At 35.6% G+C, this 17905-nt stretch overlaps 1 protein-coding gene across 1 annotated transcript; it reads right to left on the bottom strand.

Annotated features, from left to right (window-relative positions):
• Positions 1 to 730: 730 nt before the first annotated feature.
• On the bottom strand, positions 731 to 3879 carry HB17 (homeobox-leucine zipper protein 17). Its single transcript, XM_059592278.2, has 4 exons — positions 3702 to 3879; positions 3238 to 3419; positions 3014 to 3093; positions 731 to 1163 (listed from the first exon to the last, which is right to left on the bottom strand). Exons 1-4 carry the CDS (start codon positions 3787 to 3789, stop codon positions 866 to 868), a joined length of 648 nt encoding a protein of 215 aa, XP_059448261.2. The 5' UTR covers positions 3790 to 3879; the 3' UTR covers positions 731 to 865.
• Positions 3880 to 17905: the final 14026 nt, after the last annotated feature.

The following is a 17905-nucleotide window of genomic DNA, read 5'->3' as shown; positions in this document are numbered from 1 at the left end:
TTTTAAAAAGTAGAAAAAAAAAAAATTAAAGCTTATTTGGGATTGCGTTTTAGAGGTCTAAAAGTACTTTTAACATTCAAAAAGTCGTTTAAAAAAAAAAAGTACTCGTTTGGTAAAAAAATTTAAAGTGCTTTTAAGGGTCCCAAAAGCCTAACAATAGTTAAAAAAACACTTTTTTGACAAAAGTTTAAAAATGAAACTTATACCCAAACAGGCTCTTACTCCACTAGTCTCTCATATATATATATATATAATAAATAAATAAAAAAAAGGATAGCATTTCTCTTAATTAAATCTCACAATTTTACTTTTGTTACAAAATCACCCAATTTACGTAACCTTAATTAGCATAGTGTGTACCACGTGTGAATTCCTAGTGCAGAAACATGCATTCTCTAAATTATAATTTCTCAGGACAGCATGATAATCAACAACCACCAGCCACTTTAAACGAATCCGAAGATTCCGAATCCACTCCCACTATGCTATATGTTTGTTGCTACTTTTATTTTTTTGTGTCCCCTTTTCAATGGGCCATGCTCGGTTGTGGACAAAATAAAATATTGCAAATTCGAATATATATATTCCTTGATTGACTCACTCGTTAATAAAATTTGAAACTCTTGTTATTTTTCCACAGTTAATTTCCTAGGTTAACAAGGCATCATTGAGCAACATATTAGAAAAAGTAGAAGCAATTAGAACTAACTACATAGAATTGATACTAAAAACAGCATCCCAAGCACATTGATTTTGTTTTTGATCTTTTTTGTTTTTTTTTTGTTTAACCTATGAACATTGTCTACCCTATTAACCTTTCCTTTTTTTTCTCTTAATTGGGTACCACATTAATTACACATGATAATTAACAAGTCGCCGGAGATTGTCGGGATTGAACTTTGGCGGACATGGCGGCAGCGGTGGTGTTCTTGGTATGGCCCTTATCGTGGGAAGTGGAGGTCACGCGCTCGCAGCGGGGGCACATGGTAAGAGTGGATGCTGGAAGGGGCTCACAGCTGTGGGGCGAGAGCACCGTCGGAGGACCCACTTTCATGGCCCTCAGCTCCTCCACCTCCCTCTGAAGCCTCCGGTTCTGCTCCGTCAGCGACCCGAACCATCTCTTCAGGTACTCACATTCCATCTCTGTCTGCTTCAGCTTGCTCCTGTTGATCACATGCATGCCTAATTTATGATTGCAAAGTTGGCGGCCACCAGCTTAGAAAATTATGTGTTACTTGCTCTCCTATCTTTTCTAAACAATCTACTAATTGGTGAGTTTATTTTTTATTTTTTTATCATATCTATTTTTCTAGACCGACCATAAGACATATTTTATTTTAGAATATAGAAACATATGCTGATATAAATAGACTTTTTAAGCATGAATACGAGGTACATCTTATCAAATATTAAATATAATATAAAGGATTTGGCTTAGGAAGCTGGTGTTATTTTCCATGATATCGTCTATATATATAATCAGTTTTCCAAATGTAATAAATTAATGTGCTTGACATGCACGGGGTATAAAAGGAAGAAAATGATGTCAATGCATTGATAATAATTAATAAGTCTAGCTTCCCCAATGCTTATATATTAGGAATATTGTTCTCATGTCCTGAAACTTCCTTGTCTCGTAAATACTTTTCAACTGATTTATTGTAAAACTCCCGCAAGTATAATTTTCAATAATGATAAAAGACCATAATTAACAGATATAACGTAATTATTACTGCAAAATTAAAGGGAATAATAGAATTGCCTTTATGATATAAATTCAATATTAATGAAACAACGTTACACGTAATATTTTAATTACATATATAAAACGCATGCCAGTCTAAAAGTAAATCGAGTCAAAGTTGCATTGATCTGAGCAGCACACGAGGCTGCGAAGAACACATGGACCTCGGTGTACTGATCCTGATAATAAATATGCTACTATTATTAATGTTACACTTTGGACAACCATCCATCATGATGTTGATGCACAAAGCTGAGCTCATGAGATACCTACATCATTGAATGCTCATAATTCTGCCGACCTAATTCTGATCATGTGCCTTTCTATGGAAACTGGTCGGATTATTATTATGGTTTTTATTTTATTTTTTTGGGTCTACATTAATCCATCATTTTCTATTATAATTAGTAGCTATCCCCAATTGCCTAATAACACTTTTATTTCTATTTTTGGATAAGTAATTGCCATAAAGCTTGTTACTGCGTTTTTTGCAATAGCAAATGAGTTATTCCCAGCCACCCAAGAGCTATCTGAAAACGATATGTATATATTAGCGTAGGTCAACATAAGGATCAATTTCTTTTTCATGAATTTATTCTGCATATATATATTCTACGTACATTAGAGATCTTTCACAAACCCATGTATTTTGGCAGTATTTCCAATTATTTATATAGAAATATGTATGCATACATATAATTAATAACTCATCAAGCAAACCTCAAGCGGGTAGAGCGTGAATAATCCATTAATTTGACAAAATTGACAATACTTGACATTTTTATATTATAAAAGAATGTGAATCTATAAATCTTGAAATCTTTGGTGGACTAATTAAACTCAAGATCTCCTCCTCCTTAGAAAGGAAGAGATCTCTGAGGAGGTAATTACATTTGGTTAATTAATTATATGGTCATTGATAAATTATATATATATGCACGTAAAATTTGGCAAGGAGTTGTCCATATATATGGACTTTGAGATGAAAAGTGACTATCATTTCCCTGTAAAATGACCAAAGCAACCCTAAAATGATCGATATATATGGGACAATTATGTTAGATACTACATATGTTCCAAGAAAATCTTATGCTCAAAAGGGTTAGCTTTTTACTTTATAAAGAGTACGATTTATACGGGTTAGAATCAGATTCAGATTATATACTATGAATATTATTATTCTGTCAACCTTAAATATCGATCTGTACCCAACCAGCACCAACAATATTGAATTTCACCATAGCACACATATATATTAAGGTACAGTACCTGGCCCTACGGTTCTGAAACCACACCTCAACTTGCCGTGGCCTCAGCTTCAATTGCATAGCCAAAGCCTCTTTCTGTTTCTGTAGAAAAAAGCATAATATTAATCCAGACGGATTAATTAAAGATCAGCAACAAATTAATTAATATTGATAAAACCATTGGCCAAAAAGAAAAGAAATTAAAGTACAATACAATCATATTCTTTTTTTGTCTCCGAAACTTACGGGGTTTAAGGTGTGGTTTTGTCTGAAACTTTCTTCAAGGAGACGAGATTGTTCCTTGGTGAGGCGGAGTTTCTTGCGGGGAGGGCCTCCGTTGCTGCTTTCCTCTTCATCATCCATATTCATCGTCATCCATTCTTCTTCTGCTCCTCCTGATGGTATTTGGTTTATGTCCAAGTTCCTCACTGCACAAACCCCATCACTTTTTAACATTATATTCTTATTCTTTCACCAAATAAATAACAAAAATTGTATAATTTAGTCAACCGCATATATACTTGGAAACTATCTCTAATATTTATGGGATATTTTAGAAGACAAATATGGAAGAAAAGAAACAACATCCATGTTATTAGTTAGTCGTACAAGAAACATCAAATAAACTTTCCAAACAAAGAAGAAGATCAAAAAGGAGGGGGAGAGAGAGAGAGAGAGATGAGTAAATCATCAAAAACTTTGTTGCTTACCAGATGAAGGAAGAGACTGGGACGAAGCAAAGCCAGGCATAGATATGGTCAACTCCAAGCTAGACGAGCTTGAAGGCAAAACCGCCATGGAAACAAATTAATAATAATTAAAAAGAAGAAGGAGAAGAAGAAGAGGAGGAAGATAGAGATGTTAAGCAAAGAGAAATGGTAAAGTAAAAAAAAAAACCCAAAAGCAGTCAGAGATGAAAACAGAAACAGATGATGAAATGGAGAGAAAAAGGTTAAGAGATATAAAGGTCAAATAAATAGAGCTAGGAAAAAGACAGAGGATATGGGTTTTGGTATGGAGTTGGTTTAGGGTTTTTGACTGTGGTCGTCAAGTCAAAGGGTCTGACCCGTCTGATGTCTGACACGTGTCTGACTGATGACTTGGCCCAGTGTAGGAGAATGACCGGCAGGTTTTTCTGTTTAAGCGATATTAGAGGGACCTGACTCTGGTTGTCGGTCCTAAGGTCAGCCGGTGGAATGATTGGCGGCTCAGACTAGGGCTTTGAGACCTCCCCTCTACACCTACAATAATATCTTTTATGTCCCCCAAATTTAAAATACAAAATAAATAAATTTTTTTTTTTTTTTAAGTGCCACAAAAATAATTCTCATTTTCGACGTGCTGTACGGGCTTTCAATCTGGGTCGTTGAGAGGTTGACCTGGTCAGATCTGAGCACCATGGGCTTGACCACACGGAATAGAATTCTTTTACGGTTAACATTTTATTTTGTTTTATTTATCCGTTTATATGCATCATATTCCACTTAAAAAAGAAGAGGATCTTGATCAAGACAAAAGGTTGAAGTGGAAATAAATGCAAAAAAAAAAATGTATATATAGTTAATGTTATTTTACCTGCTTGCGGGTACAAATTATTGTAACGCCCTCTTTGCATTAATGGAAAGAAGAAGACATAATGTAGGAACACGGAGATTGGAGTAAAGTCATTTATGTAGGATGGGCGTGCTTGTGTTTGTGTACAAACACTTTTTGTTGCATCATGGCTGTGTGTACCATTTCAGTGAAAAAATAGTAATTGTCTCTGTTGGAGTGGAAAATCAACGCCAACAATTATGTAACACACAAGGAGTCAGTTAGCTCATTGATAATGTTTTAATTGATTGCAAAGAATAAGGATATAAATTCTGATTTTTATTTTTTTTATTTAGTTTTTAAGCCAATAAGGAATGATACACGCAAATTGAAAGTTACAATGCATATATAACTTGTGAACAACCAGTAAGAAATGGGTCAAAAAATACACGGTCCTCTCTTAAAAAACACAAAAATTGTAAACCCTTTTCAAAAATTCGCTAAGGCAGTACAACACCCACTAGACTGATTAATGATAGATATAAGCCTAACATGCTCCCCTTTGGGAACCTATTTTTTCTCCCTCAAACACTTTTCATGCATTACTTTTTCAAAAAAATTAACATCAAAATATTCTAATTTTTTATTTATTTATTATTACATAATTTACTTTTTATTACTATTTAAATAAAAAATCTTTTTTTTTTTTTTTTTTTTTTTACTTTTCAATACAAAAAATTCAAAACTTTATATCACATAAATTATTTTCAACTACAGTAACAAAAACAAAAATGCTTTGCTTTTCGCAGCAATATGAATGGTAATGGTAGGTCTTAGACCACTGTATTTATGCCCAGACATGGGCATAAAATGTGGTCAAATTTGACAAGACTCATAACAATTCAATCAAACCAGGTAGGACCAGGTCAATCTGTTCATTAAATAGCTAGGTTGTTTGCAGGTTAAAATCCAACATCAATCCAGCTGTGAGACATGTGTGAAGTTTGTGAGATGGTAGAAAATCTCATAAAAAAAGACAGGCTAAAAGTTGCTGAATGTTGCACATATGCAATTGAAATAGAGGTAGGTCCATTTTTCTTTGGCCACGTACTAATTAGACGAAATGTTGGATTTGAAACTTTCTAACAGAAAAACTCCTTCTTAGCTAATGGATCTTTTGATGACCTGAATGAGGGGTAGTTGGCAAGAAGGGAACCACACCACTAGTGTTAATTACGACGAAATAAGATGGCAAATATCGTACGCCTTTGACCGAATTTGTGGACGTCTCCGGCAGCTCTTTTCTGCAAAAGTATGTGTAAAATGGAAATTTTCAAAGTTGTCCGTAGATACTGGTGCAACAAAGTCCACAAAATTCTAAGTTTGTTAGCCCTCTTTTTCTTCCATGTGGTGGCTTGGTAGCAATCTAGTTAATTATTTATTAACTTAGGCTCCGTTTCTTTCAACGTAAAATAATTTTCAGAAAATGATTTCCGTATTTTATGGTGTTTACTGCGACGTAAAATAGTAAACGAAAAATATTTTTCTTTTCTTTTAACCAAAAATTCTTCTTTAGTTTTCGAAAAATGGTTTACGGTTTTGATTCCGTTTCTTTCGTCGTAAAATGATTTTCAAAATATGATTTCCGTATTTTACGGTGTTTACTGCGACGTAAAATAGTAGTAAACAAAAAATATTTTTCTTTTGACCGAAAATTCTTCTTTAATTTTTGGATCGTAAACCATTTTTCGACTTTGAACATCTCATTCTCAAATCAACGGACCTTGCCAAGACCCACCCAGGACCCTGCCGGGACATGACCGAGACTCGCCCGTGACCTGTCCAAGACCCCACCGGGACCTACTCGGGACTTCACCAAGACTCGCCTAGCACTCGCTCGGGACCCCGCCGGGACTGGGACCCGACTGAACATGAGACCCGCCCTGACCTGCCCAGAACCCGCCGGGACTTGACCGAGACTCCTCTAGGACCGGCCCGGGACTTGACCGGGACTTGCCCAGGACCCGCTCAAGACCCCCCCCCCCCCCGGGACTCGACCCGACCGGACCTGAACGTGACCCACCCAAACATGCCTGTGACCCCGCCTTGGACTCGCCCGAGACCCACACGGGACTTAACTAAGACCCAACTAGGACGCTGCCTAGACTTGATCGGGACCCGACCGGACTTGCCTAGGACTTGACCAGTACCTGCCCAGGACCCCGTCGAGACTTGATCAGGACCCACCCAGACCTGCCCAAAACTTAACTGGGACCCACCCGAGACCCCGTCGGGAACTACCCGAGACCCACCCGACACTTAACCGGGACTCGCCTGAGACTTAACTAAGACCCAACTAGACCCGCCCAGGACTTGACTAGACCTGCTCAGGACTTGCCCGGGACTTGACTAAGGCCTAATCGGGCCTGACTAGGACTCGCTAGGGACCCGCTCGAGACTCGCCCAGGACCTGCCCGGGACTTGTCGGAAAATATTTTCGGCGGAAAATATTTTCGGCGGAAAACATTTTCCGGTATTTGGCATGTATGAAAAATTAGGCGGGTTCTGGTCGGGTCCTCGACATTAGAAAATGTTTTCAACAGAAAACATTGTCCTGGAAAACATTTTCGGCAGAAAACATCTTTTGGTATTTGGTGTGTACGCAAAATCATATTAAACACTAAATTACGAAAATGTCCCTGACGGGTCTTGGGTGGGTCCTGCCAGGGTCTCATGTTGATCCCAATGGGGTCCTGATAGGGTCTAGGCGGGGTCTGGGCAGGTCCCGGGTGGGTTCCAGTGGGGTCCTTGCAGGACTCAGTTCGGATACCTCTAAGACTTGATCAGGACATTTTCGTAATTTAGAGTTTAATATGATTTAATATATATATATATATATAATTAAAAAAAAATTTGATTTTCCGTGCGCTCGATAAACGCCGTAAAATGTTTTCGGTATAAAACATTTTTAGGGAAAATGACTTCCCTAAAAATATTTTTCGACGGAAACCATTTTACGTCAAAAGAAACGGAGTCTTAATTTAAATTAATCTAGTCACATTTTTGAATACATGACTCTTCTCTCTCTACTTCTAGAGAGAAGCTCTCTCGTGTCTCTTCTTGAAGATGTTAAATCACCATTTATCACAAAAATTTAAGTTGATAGGAAGAGATAAATTTAATCACTTAATCATTAATTTAATACTCCTTCTCACATATGGGCTCAAACTCAATTTTAATAGGTGAGGCCCAACAAGTGAAAGATTTAATTTAAATTGGAAGTGATTTGACGGATTCAAGGTTCAATCTCAGGACCTCTAGCTTTGATACCATGTTAAATCACCATTTATCCAAGAAGCATAAGCTTATATGAATAGATGAATTTAATCACATGATCATACTTTAACAGAAGGCTGCCCCACTCTCCTATGTATAGTTCCCCAAACAATGACTAGGTGGTGTTTGGCATAGGTGGAAGGGTTAACGAGTTTACCAGGTTCATTAGGGTTCATTGGGGATAAGAATTTTTTACTTTTGGTTATGGCCGAACATTTGACAAAGGACCATTAGACGTTCAACCTACAACCCAAAAACAATTGAGTAATAGTACATTGAGTGTTTGACCCTGTACCATCGAACGTTCGACGTGCAACCTTATAATTGTTGGGTAATAGTACATCGAACGTTTGACCATGGACCACTGAACGTTCGACTATCTACAAAACTGAGAAAGCAGCATCCTCAACTTTTCCAAACCTATAAATACCTCCTCCTTCAACCCTCTATACTTAATTCTACTCATGTTGCCTAGTGAAACCTCTATGAAAGTAGCATCCTCAACTTTTCCAAACCTATAAATACATATTCCTTCGACCCTGTATACTTCATTCCGCTCTTGTTTCCAAGTGAAGCCTCTGTTTGAGTGTGTGTGTGTGTGTGTGTGTGAGTTTGTGTGTTGTGAGAGTTTTTAAATGAGAAGAGATTTCTTGAAGGTTTTGCTTCAAGGAGGTAATCTTCTTAACCTAACTCATTCTTTACTTAGTTGTTATGCTGGTTAAGTGTGCGTGTGTGAGAGAGAGTTTGTGTGTTGTGAGAGTTTTTAAATGAGGAGAGATTTCTTGAAGGTTTTGCTTCAAGGAGGTAATCTTCTTAACCTAACTCGTTCTTTACTTAGTTGTTATGCTGGGTAAGTGTGTGTGTGTGTGTTGTGAGAGTTTTTAAATGAGGAGAGATTTCTTGAAGGTTTTGCTTCAAGGAAGTAATCTTCTTAACATAACTCGTTCTTTACTTAGTTGTTATGCTGGTTAAGTGTTTTTATAGCTTAACTGGTAGGCTTGAGCTTATATTGGTGTTGTTGGCTATAGTCTTGATTTAAGCTCGGGTTAACATTTTCAAAATATTAGACATAGTTTCTTATGCATAGAGATTTATTTTGGGTTAGGTCTTTATTAGGGATCATGTTAAGGCCTTATGACTTCCTTAGATGTGGTTTAATGACTTTTTGTTCGAACAAAGAGGCTCGAACATTTGAACCTCTACGTCCGAACGTTTGAGCCTCTTTGTTCGAACGTTCGATTGTCAAGCAAAAATTTTATTTTGAACATGTTTAGGTCTAGGTCTTATTTTAGCTTGAGTTTAGAACTAGTGATAAGTCTTTTCTTAAATTTCGAGGGTGTGGAACCTTTGGAGGAATTTATGGAGGAGCTTTACAACCAAAGTGAGTACAAACTCACATGAATACTTGTTATATTGTACCTCGTTAAATGTACGCTTTAATTATGTGCAGAACAATTAGATTAGTTATGTAATATATTTTGATGACTAATTTTAGACCTTGGCACATGAAAGTCTATCTATGTTGTGATGCTTTAAGTTTCACTCTAGTTATTTATGATTGTGGATTTAAATTATAGATATCTCTGTCCTTTAATGAAAAGTCTTCCGTTGCAAACTCTCTTCAGAGAGGATGAGATCTCTAAGCTTTGTTCCTCGTGGAATAAGGCTTGGAAGCGAACCATGGAGTCAATTACTAATTAATTGATTTCATTTTGGCGTTACACTATGTCTCCTCTTGCATAATGAAAAGGTGGTAGTGTATGCTTCACAATAGCTGAAGGGTTATGAATAGAACTATCCAGTGCGCGATTTAGATTTAGCAATTGTTCTCCTTGCACTTAAGATTTGGAGGTACTCTTTTTATTGGAGAAAGATGCAAAATCTATACGGGTAAAGAAAGGAAGAAGAATTGATTTCCATTTGACGAACGATGGGTTGTTGTACCATCACGACAAACAATGGATTGTTATATCATCATAGCTAGTTATGTGTCCTAGTTGGAGGACTGAGAAAGGAGATCATGAATGAAACGCATCGGTCCTTGTATACTACTCATCTAGGAATAACAAGATACATAAGGATTTGAAAAGGTTATATTGGTGGAGCAATATGAAGAGAGATGTTGCTTAGTATGTGGAGCAATGTCCTACGTGTCAACAATTAAGGCTAAGCATGAGAGCTTAGTAGGTACGCTACAATCATTGTTATTGTAGGAATTGAGATGGGAAAAGATAATGATGGACTTCGAGGTGGGTTTTTCCAAGGCACCATCGGGAAGAAATGTCATTTGGGTGACAATAGATCAATTGATAAAGACAAACTTTATTCCATTGAAAGTAAAGCATCCTATGGACAAGTTAGCAAGATTGTATGTGAAAAACATAGTGCAACTACACAGAGTACCGACAATCATTGTATTGGATCATGACTCTCAGTTCACTTCAAGATTTTGGCAAATTTTGAAGCAAGAGATCCAGTACAACTTTTCATCCACAGACCGATATTACTATAACGCCCCCAAATACGGCCTTGACCAGTCTAGTAAGGTTACTTGAAATTACTCCAGTTTAGTCAATTTGTGGCTAAACAGGGAACCGACCCTCTAAGTATCATCAGAGTTAATGCATAGGAAGGTGAAATAATCTTAGTAATATATTAGTCATCAAAGAAACAAGTATAATCCTCAAAATATAGACACAAAGCAACTAATAAAAACTTAAGCAAACCTGATAAAAATGTGAAGATCTTTCTTAAGTAAAGTCCATAGTGGCAACAGTGCCACTCTTTGGTTCCCTGCAAGAGTAGTAACCACATAAATCTAACGACTTAGTAAGTAAACCTTACAGTTGGGTACAATATGAGCTAATTATCATTAAGCAGAAATAAACATGCAATGTTGGTAAACAGTTGAAAGATGTGTTGTCTCCGTTAATAAACCATAAAAATATTGTTTGGTTGATAAAAGATGGTGTACTTCTGGCAACAATCACCTAAGTATTTTAATGTAAAAAACTAATGCTTTATAGATCATAACTATCATATATGGTCTACCCAGAATATTACCTATTCATAGCAAGGTTGATGCTGTCCCGAGAGACCTATAATAAAATGGCGGTGCCCCCATCATTGTACGATACCGTCCATAACACTAGTGTTAGGTGCTAAAATATTCATATTTTTAGCCCTCAACTTACATGTGTTAATCCTTTAGTTTTGATTGATTTAGGCCATTTTAGTTCTTTTATGTGTTTTCCTTGATTTTGTAGGTCATTGGAAGAAAAAGAATCAATTTCGGAAGTTTTGAGCATAAAAGAGTTATTTTGGGAATTTTGGAGGCTTTGGTAGAGCGATCGATTGCAGGGGAGCTGCGATCGAGCGCACTACAGGCAATGACCACAATGCACAAGGGACCTATAATCGAGCGCAAGCACAAGGAGGATCGATCGCAGACCTGCGATCGATCGCACACGGGCTTCGATCGAGCGCACCCGCGTGTGAAAGCCAAGTCAGCCACCAACCTTAATATGGAAAGAGCAATTTTTAGGGTTTTGTAGCTTTGTGCGAACTAGGGCTCAAACCCTACGATTTTTAGGGTTTCTAGAGTATTCCTAAAGGCCTATAAATAGACCCTTAAGCCTCTAGAATAGACGCATTTTCCAAGGAGAAGAATTGGAGCTCTTCAAGTTCAAGTTTCTGGTTTATTCTTTTCCTTTCTTTTATTTTATTTTATGAAGATGTTTAACATCAAACTTATGTGTAACTAATTTATTTAGTAGGGCTAGATCGAAGCCCTAGTTATGTTTAGTTAATATTCAATATTGGCGCCCTTGTGATGATCTAGTTGTGAAATTTAACTTAATTAATGTCTGCTTTCATGAATTCCTCATATGTGTATGCCTGATCAACATGTGCATGTGGTATTGACTAGTTAGTTAAATCAATTTGGATAACCGAGTCCTGGGTTTAACATGAGTAACCAAAAAATTCACACCGGGTTCTTGGGTTAATCAACATGGGGAACCGGGAGTATACACCCATGCCCTATGCCTCATGTGTTTGTCGATTTCCATATAATATATACTTTCTTAAAGAACAACTTAGTATACACCCATGCTAAATCCTTTAAGAAAGAAAAGAGTTAGAGTATACACCCATGCTTAACTCGTTGCTTAGGAAAATTAATAGCTTAAGGAGTATACACTCATGCCCTTAGGTTGACAAACATTAGATATACATAACATGATCAAAACATTGATATATTGACATATTATCTAAATATAATTAGTGGTGGATATCGACGCCCTACCTTTTTATTATCATCAAATCAAAATCCAATCTTGGTTTTGTTTTACTTTTGGAATTTAATTTTAGACAAAATTTAGCAATCCTCGTGGGAATGACCCCATACTTGCACCCTATACTACTGTGTTGACCTTGTGCATTTGCGGGTAAAACATCCAATTATTTGCCTATTAATTTAGGTAGATATTTGACTACAACTAGCAGTCCGACCTTGAGTGGCCCACGCTACTAATGATGTATATCCTGTAATGACCCATCCGTTAAGGTTATGTTGATCACGAATTAACCATTGGAGCCAAGGCCCATATAACACATCCACACACAGTTGACCATAGAATCAAGTCTATATAGTAACTATGGCCATTATACCGCACGTATCAATGTACCACATTATACAATCCATCTTATCAACCAATTATTAAAGTAGTTACCAAGTTGTGTAAAATATAAGCATGCTCATATCATACGCGTGTCCAGTCAGTTGACATATCACACGTTTTTAAGGAAAGTGTTCGTAAATGTTTACTTACCTCGCGCGCTCACTTGAATCCTCAAACATCACAAGACCCTGCTACAACGAAATACGACACATCGTTATGCATAGTACTAGAGAACTCCAACGAGTATCGTACTAAGTCTTATCTAACAAAAATGGGCATTAAACCCTAATACTACACATTTGGAGCTAAGGGGTGAATGCCTTGCTTCCTGGGCGAACGCTCGGCCTCGAGAACAACGTTCGGCCAGTGAGTTAGGGCTCTTAGCTAAAAGCTCCAAACTGTATTTTGAGGCCTCTATCTAAAACTAAGGGTTGATATATCTCACCCTAGGCTATTAAGTAGACATATGCAGAGTAACACATCATGCAACCCAAAACAATAAAAGAAGGGTTTAAAACTCTTTCGAAACATCTTGGGTCCTTGTAAGCAAATAGGTGTAAGGACTTGTCAAAACATCTTTAAAACTTGTAATACTAGTAACAACAATAAAAGGCAGGAGGGATTGATAAGGAGATTACCTTAGAAGATGGCAAAAGCACCAAACGTTCTTCCTTCTCTCTCTCTCTCTCTCTCTCCAAATGACTTCTCACACTAGGGTTAGGGTTTTTCTGAGGTTAGGGGAGGTTGAGGGTCAAAGCGCAAGGCTTATATAGGGGCTTGGAGGGTGTAACACCCCAAAACTGGCTTTGACCAACCTGGTAGGGTTACTGGCAATTACCTTAGTTTAACCAACTGGTGGCTAAATGGGGGATTGCCCCTTTAAGCATTATCAGAGTTAATACATAGGAAGGTGAAATAAATTTAAGCCTATAAATCATTAGAGGGAAAAGTATAATCCTCAAATTTAAAGACATCGAGTGACTAACAATAATATAAGGCAAACCTGATAACAACGTGAAGATCTTAAAATAAAGTCTGTAGTGGCAACCATACCACTCTTGGGTTCTAGGAACAAGATGGTTAATAAAATGGTGGTGTACTCCCAGCGGCAATCGCCTAAGTGTTTTAATGCAAAAAACTAATACTTTATAGGTCATAACTATCATATATGTCTACCCGAGATATTACCCCTTCTTAGCAAGGTTAGTGCTGTCCCAAGGGACCTGTAATACAATGCCGATGCATCGACCATTGTACACTACCGTCCATAACACTAGCAGCCTGACGAAGTTTGACCTCAAGTGGCACACTCTACTAATGATGTACATCCTATAGTGACCAACCATTAGGCAATGGTTGCGCTGGTTACGAATAACCATGTTATGAGAATGGAGTTTATACGGAACAATTATTAATATAATATATATTAAAATATATGATACGGTAAAATATTTTATTGTGGTTATTTTATTTGATATTATCTTTATTTATTTTCATGTAAGAGTCTTGATGACTCAGCCCTAGTTTATATTCCAATAAGAGCTGATGACTTAGCCCTAGAAAATGTTACTTGAATGCTTTTACATACACATAACAAGATAGATTGTTAAGTTTTGAGGAAACCTAGACCCTTTAAATTCGTTGAAGGGAACTTAAAACCTTTCAAACACAAGGTTTGGGATTAGTTAGGACGGACTCATAATGAGGATGAGTTACTTTTGTTCTTCACATCTTGACGACACTCCTTTCCAGTTAAGATGTGGACATTTCCAGATCTCGAATCTGTGCATTTTTGTTCATCACGTCTTAACGCGAAATGAGTCACATTAAGACGCAATGAGTAAAAAGTGTTTCCTATAAATGATTTTTCTTGTTATTGTTCAAGGTAGACTTTTTGGAAAATATTCTATAATTAGTCTTAAAAGCTTTCTCTGAGCTATCCAAGTTGTATTTTAAGTAGCTAAAATGACTATCACTACTGGAGATGCTCTTATTTATAATAAAGCTATGAGTGACTAGTCCCCAAGTTTTTGAGTGAGCATATATATAGTCTCACTGCTAAATAGACCATTCCCTTGTGATGTTATGAACATTAAGAAAAAATGATATCCTAGAAAGCCGTTGAGAATTAGTTCCCAGAGTGATATGAGAAAGAAAGAGAAATGTAAATGAATGTTACACATGAAAGCGTGGATTACATAATTTATATTGATGTTTATATGATGTGATTCATCAGGGATTTCATGCTAGATGTAGTAGTATGCATATATTTTTGGATGAGACATGAAACATATATACACCATTATAATTGGTTGCATATGATGATTTAATGGTTTCTTACTTAGAAATGCATATATGCTTATGTTTTGCTTGAGGTAGTGGAATACATGTATATGTGTGTAGCTGAGTTATATGATGTACAAATATGATAAGACTTAGATGGGTTTGTATGTACAATTTTTCCAAGAGGGAGGTTGTAATGTGCATATATACTAAACTAAAATAGTATGTTTTAAAGATTTCCATGTCTACAATGTTTACTTCATTAGCTACGAAACACTTTTAAAACCAATGTTAGAACCAATGATAACTGTTATTGTAAACTCATGTTAGAAAATGGAAAAGATTACTCATTCTGAAAAATTAGTAATTTTTATACTTACTGAGGTTGTGGACTCGCATATCTGCCTATATTATTGTGGTGACCCCACAACAACATAGATCTTGTGGTTGCAGGCGATGAGAGTATTGATAAGGATCTAGTGACCTTATACTTGGGTTATTACGATTGTGGTCGTGGGGTGCCACCTACTTTTGTATTAGACTAGCATGTGTTACTCTAAATTTTGTGTAAACCATTTTTGTTATATCTATAAACACTTATAATGTAATTATGGCATTGTGTCACATGTGATACTTTTGTATAGCTATTATTTTGTTATGTAATTGCTAGAATGTAAAAGTTTAAAAATATATATGTTTATGTCTGCTCTTTGTGTTATGCAATCTTTCTTTGTATCGTTATTTTCGTTGTGAGTTATAAAATTCTAATATTATGAGTTCATGTTTATTAGTTTATGAGGCATATGTGAGGTAATGTTATAGTGATGATTTGATTCCAAAAAAAATGGATCAGGTCGTTACACATGTGATATTATGGTACTTTATTATGTATAACCTACTATTTTTTAAAGGATTAAGTGTAAACCCATGTAATTTGTGAACATTTTAAGAGAGATTTGTTGATGGGTTTGATTTTTTATAAGAAATGTTGGAACTTTAACATTAAGATCGTGTATGGAGGTCTTGTATATGCATAAAACAATGATGAGAGTTATATTAGGACCTTAGATCGTGTTAGAATAGGTAAAGTTGTCACTTTTTTTAGAAAATAGATCTTTTTCCTAACCATCGATCGATCAGCAACAATCGATCGTAGCTTGCAACAATCAATTAGTGCTATGGCAGAAAGACTATTTTTTTTAGTTTTAGGTTTAAGCGTTTTAGTTTAGACAAGAGACTAGTGATAGATTCTTCACATAGGATAGTCTTGGAGGTTTTGGGGACGGTTATCCAGAGAACTTAGTGACTGATATAATTAAGCAAGCTACTCTTGTGCTAATGTTTTCATAAATATTGATCAAGTGCATTTTATGTACAATGATATCAAGCGTTTTCAAAAGAAAAGCCCGAATTAACTGTTTACCATTTTGAAAAATATGCAAAATATTTTTATGCATAAAATGTGTGACGTGGATTGCTTTTATAAATATTGTCTTAAATGATGCCCAAAATATTTTAAAGACCGCTTTATTATGCATATATGAAATGAAATCCATATGTGTAAAATGTTAAGGAAAATAGATGAAATCCGAAAGGAAATAATGAATGACGACACCAGTACTATATGTAATTTAATAATTGTGAAGGCAGTGCAACTTACTATTAGTTGGGGGTATGATCTCACCAGTTGCTAGCCCTAATAAAGGGTGCTAGGCCGACAAGGTTCCACAAAGAGGGAAAGTAGATACTAGTCTTTGCCAAAAAGGTGTGGTGTATGACAAGCACATGTGCTAGTGATGTTTGCATGGATACTCCATGTATGAAATGATGCTACTTGTAAAAGGAATGTATTTAGTACAATTTTTAAGAGAAAATTTTCTTAAAGGTTAATTTTGGAATAGAACGTTACATTAAAGATATAATAAAATGTTCATAGTCACACATTAGCACCAACTTACTCGATTACTAAGTCGTGTACTAACGCTTTACTTTGCTCACTTGTAAAACATCTACATTTTGAGGACTCATTGTAAGATTCTCACAAGTTGTTCATGGTAATCATTACTTTTGGTTGATAATGTAGGCTTAGTGATTTGAGATACATTTGTGTATTAAGGTTTAGTATGAATATTCTTTGTACTGATAATATGTACAATGTAATGATTTAAGTCAAAGTGATTATTCTTAATAAATATCCTGGTTGTAATGATTGATATTGATAGAATAAAAAAAAATCATATGTTTTCGCAGGCTTAGTATTCTCTTTTTAAAGAGTAGATGTATCCCTTAGTACTTATTTACTTGGTAAATAGGTTTAGGAAGGTGTACCGAATTAATTACTAGTTAATTACCTTTGGGACCATTACATTGCTCCTCTCTTAGGTGGCCATCAATGAGGCTTGTCATAAAAAATTCTTCTAGAGGATAGGGTTAGTAAAAATTATGAATAAGAAGTGGGACTTAACATATATATATATATATATACCCATCATAGACTCTTTAACCTTAACTAAGGTTATATCCCTAAATACAACTTTCCACGTCAAGTAAGAATCCAATTTCTACATTACTAAGATGCATAAAACTCAATTACAAAATGATCATTCAATAATATTTGGACCAACATGTATATCGTCATTGCTATATATATATATATATATATATATATATCAACTCATAGACTAATTAATGGAAGTCCAATTTAAAAAAAATTCTACCATGTTGATCAACTCATATAGGAAAATAGGAAAAAGGTGTATGTAAAGGTGAAGTAAATACGCCATTCCTTTTTTCTTTTTCTTTTTTTACTCAAGATAAAATAAGTAATTTCATTTCAAACTAATCTATTCTATTATATATATATATATATATATATATATATATATATATATATATATATATATATATATATAATATGGGAGTTTTAAGTAGGATGGCATAATATTGCGACATGTGGCATTTAAAAATACTGCCAAATGTCATTTTAAGTTAAATTTTTATTAAGTTAAATTCTGAGTTTTTAGGAGAAGAGGCTAATATCGTGACATGTGTTGTTCTTTGATGCTGACAGTTGTCCATGT

Source organism: Corylus avellana, chromosome 4 (genome assembly GCF_965113065.1).
Source record: "Corylus avellana chromosome 4, dhCorAvel1.hap1.2, whole genome shotgun sequence".
In the NCBI taxonomy this organism is placed as follows: Eukaryota; Viridiplantae; Streptophyta; class Magnoliopsida; order Fagales; family Betulaceae; genus Corylus; species Corylus avellana.
Note: the sequence above shows the minus strand (reverse complement) of the source record. Positions and strands in the feature narration are given on the sequence as shown.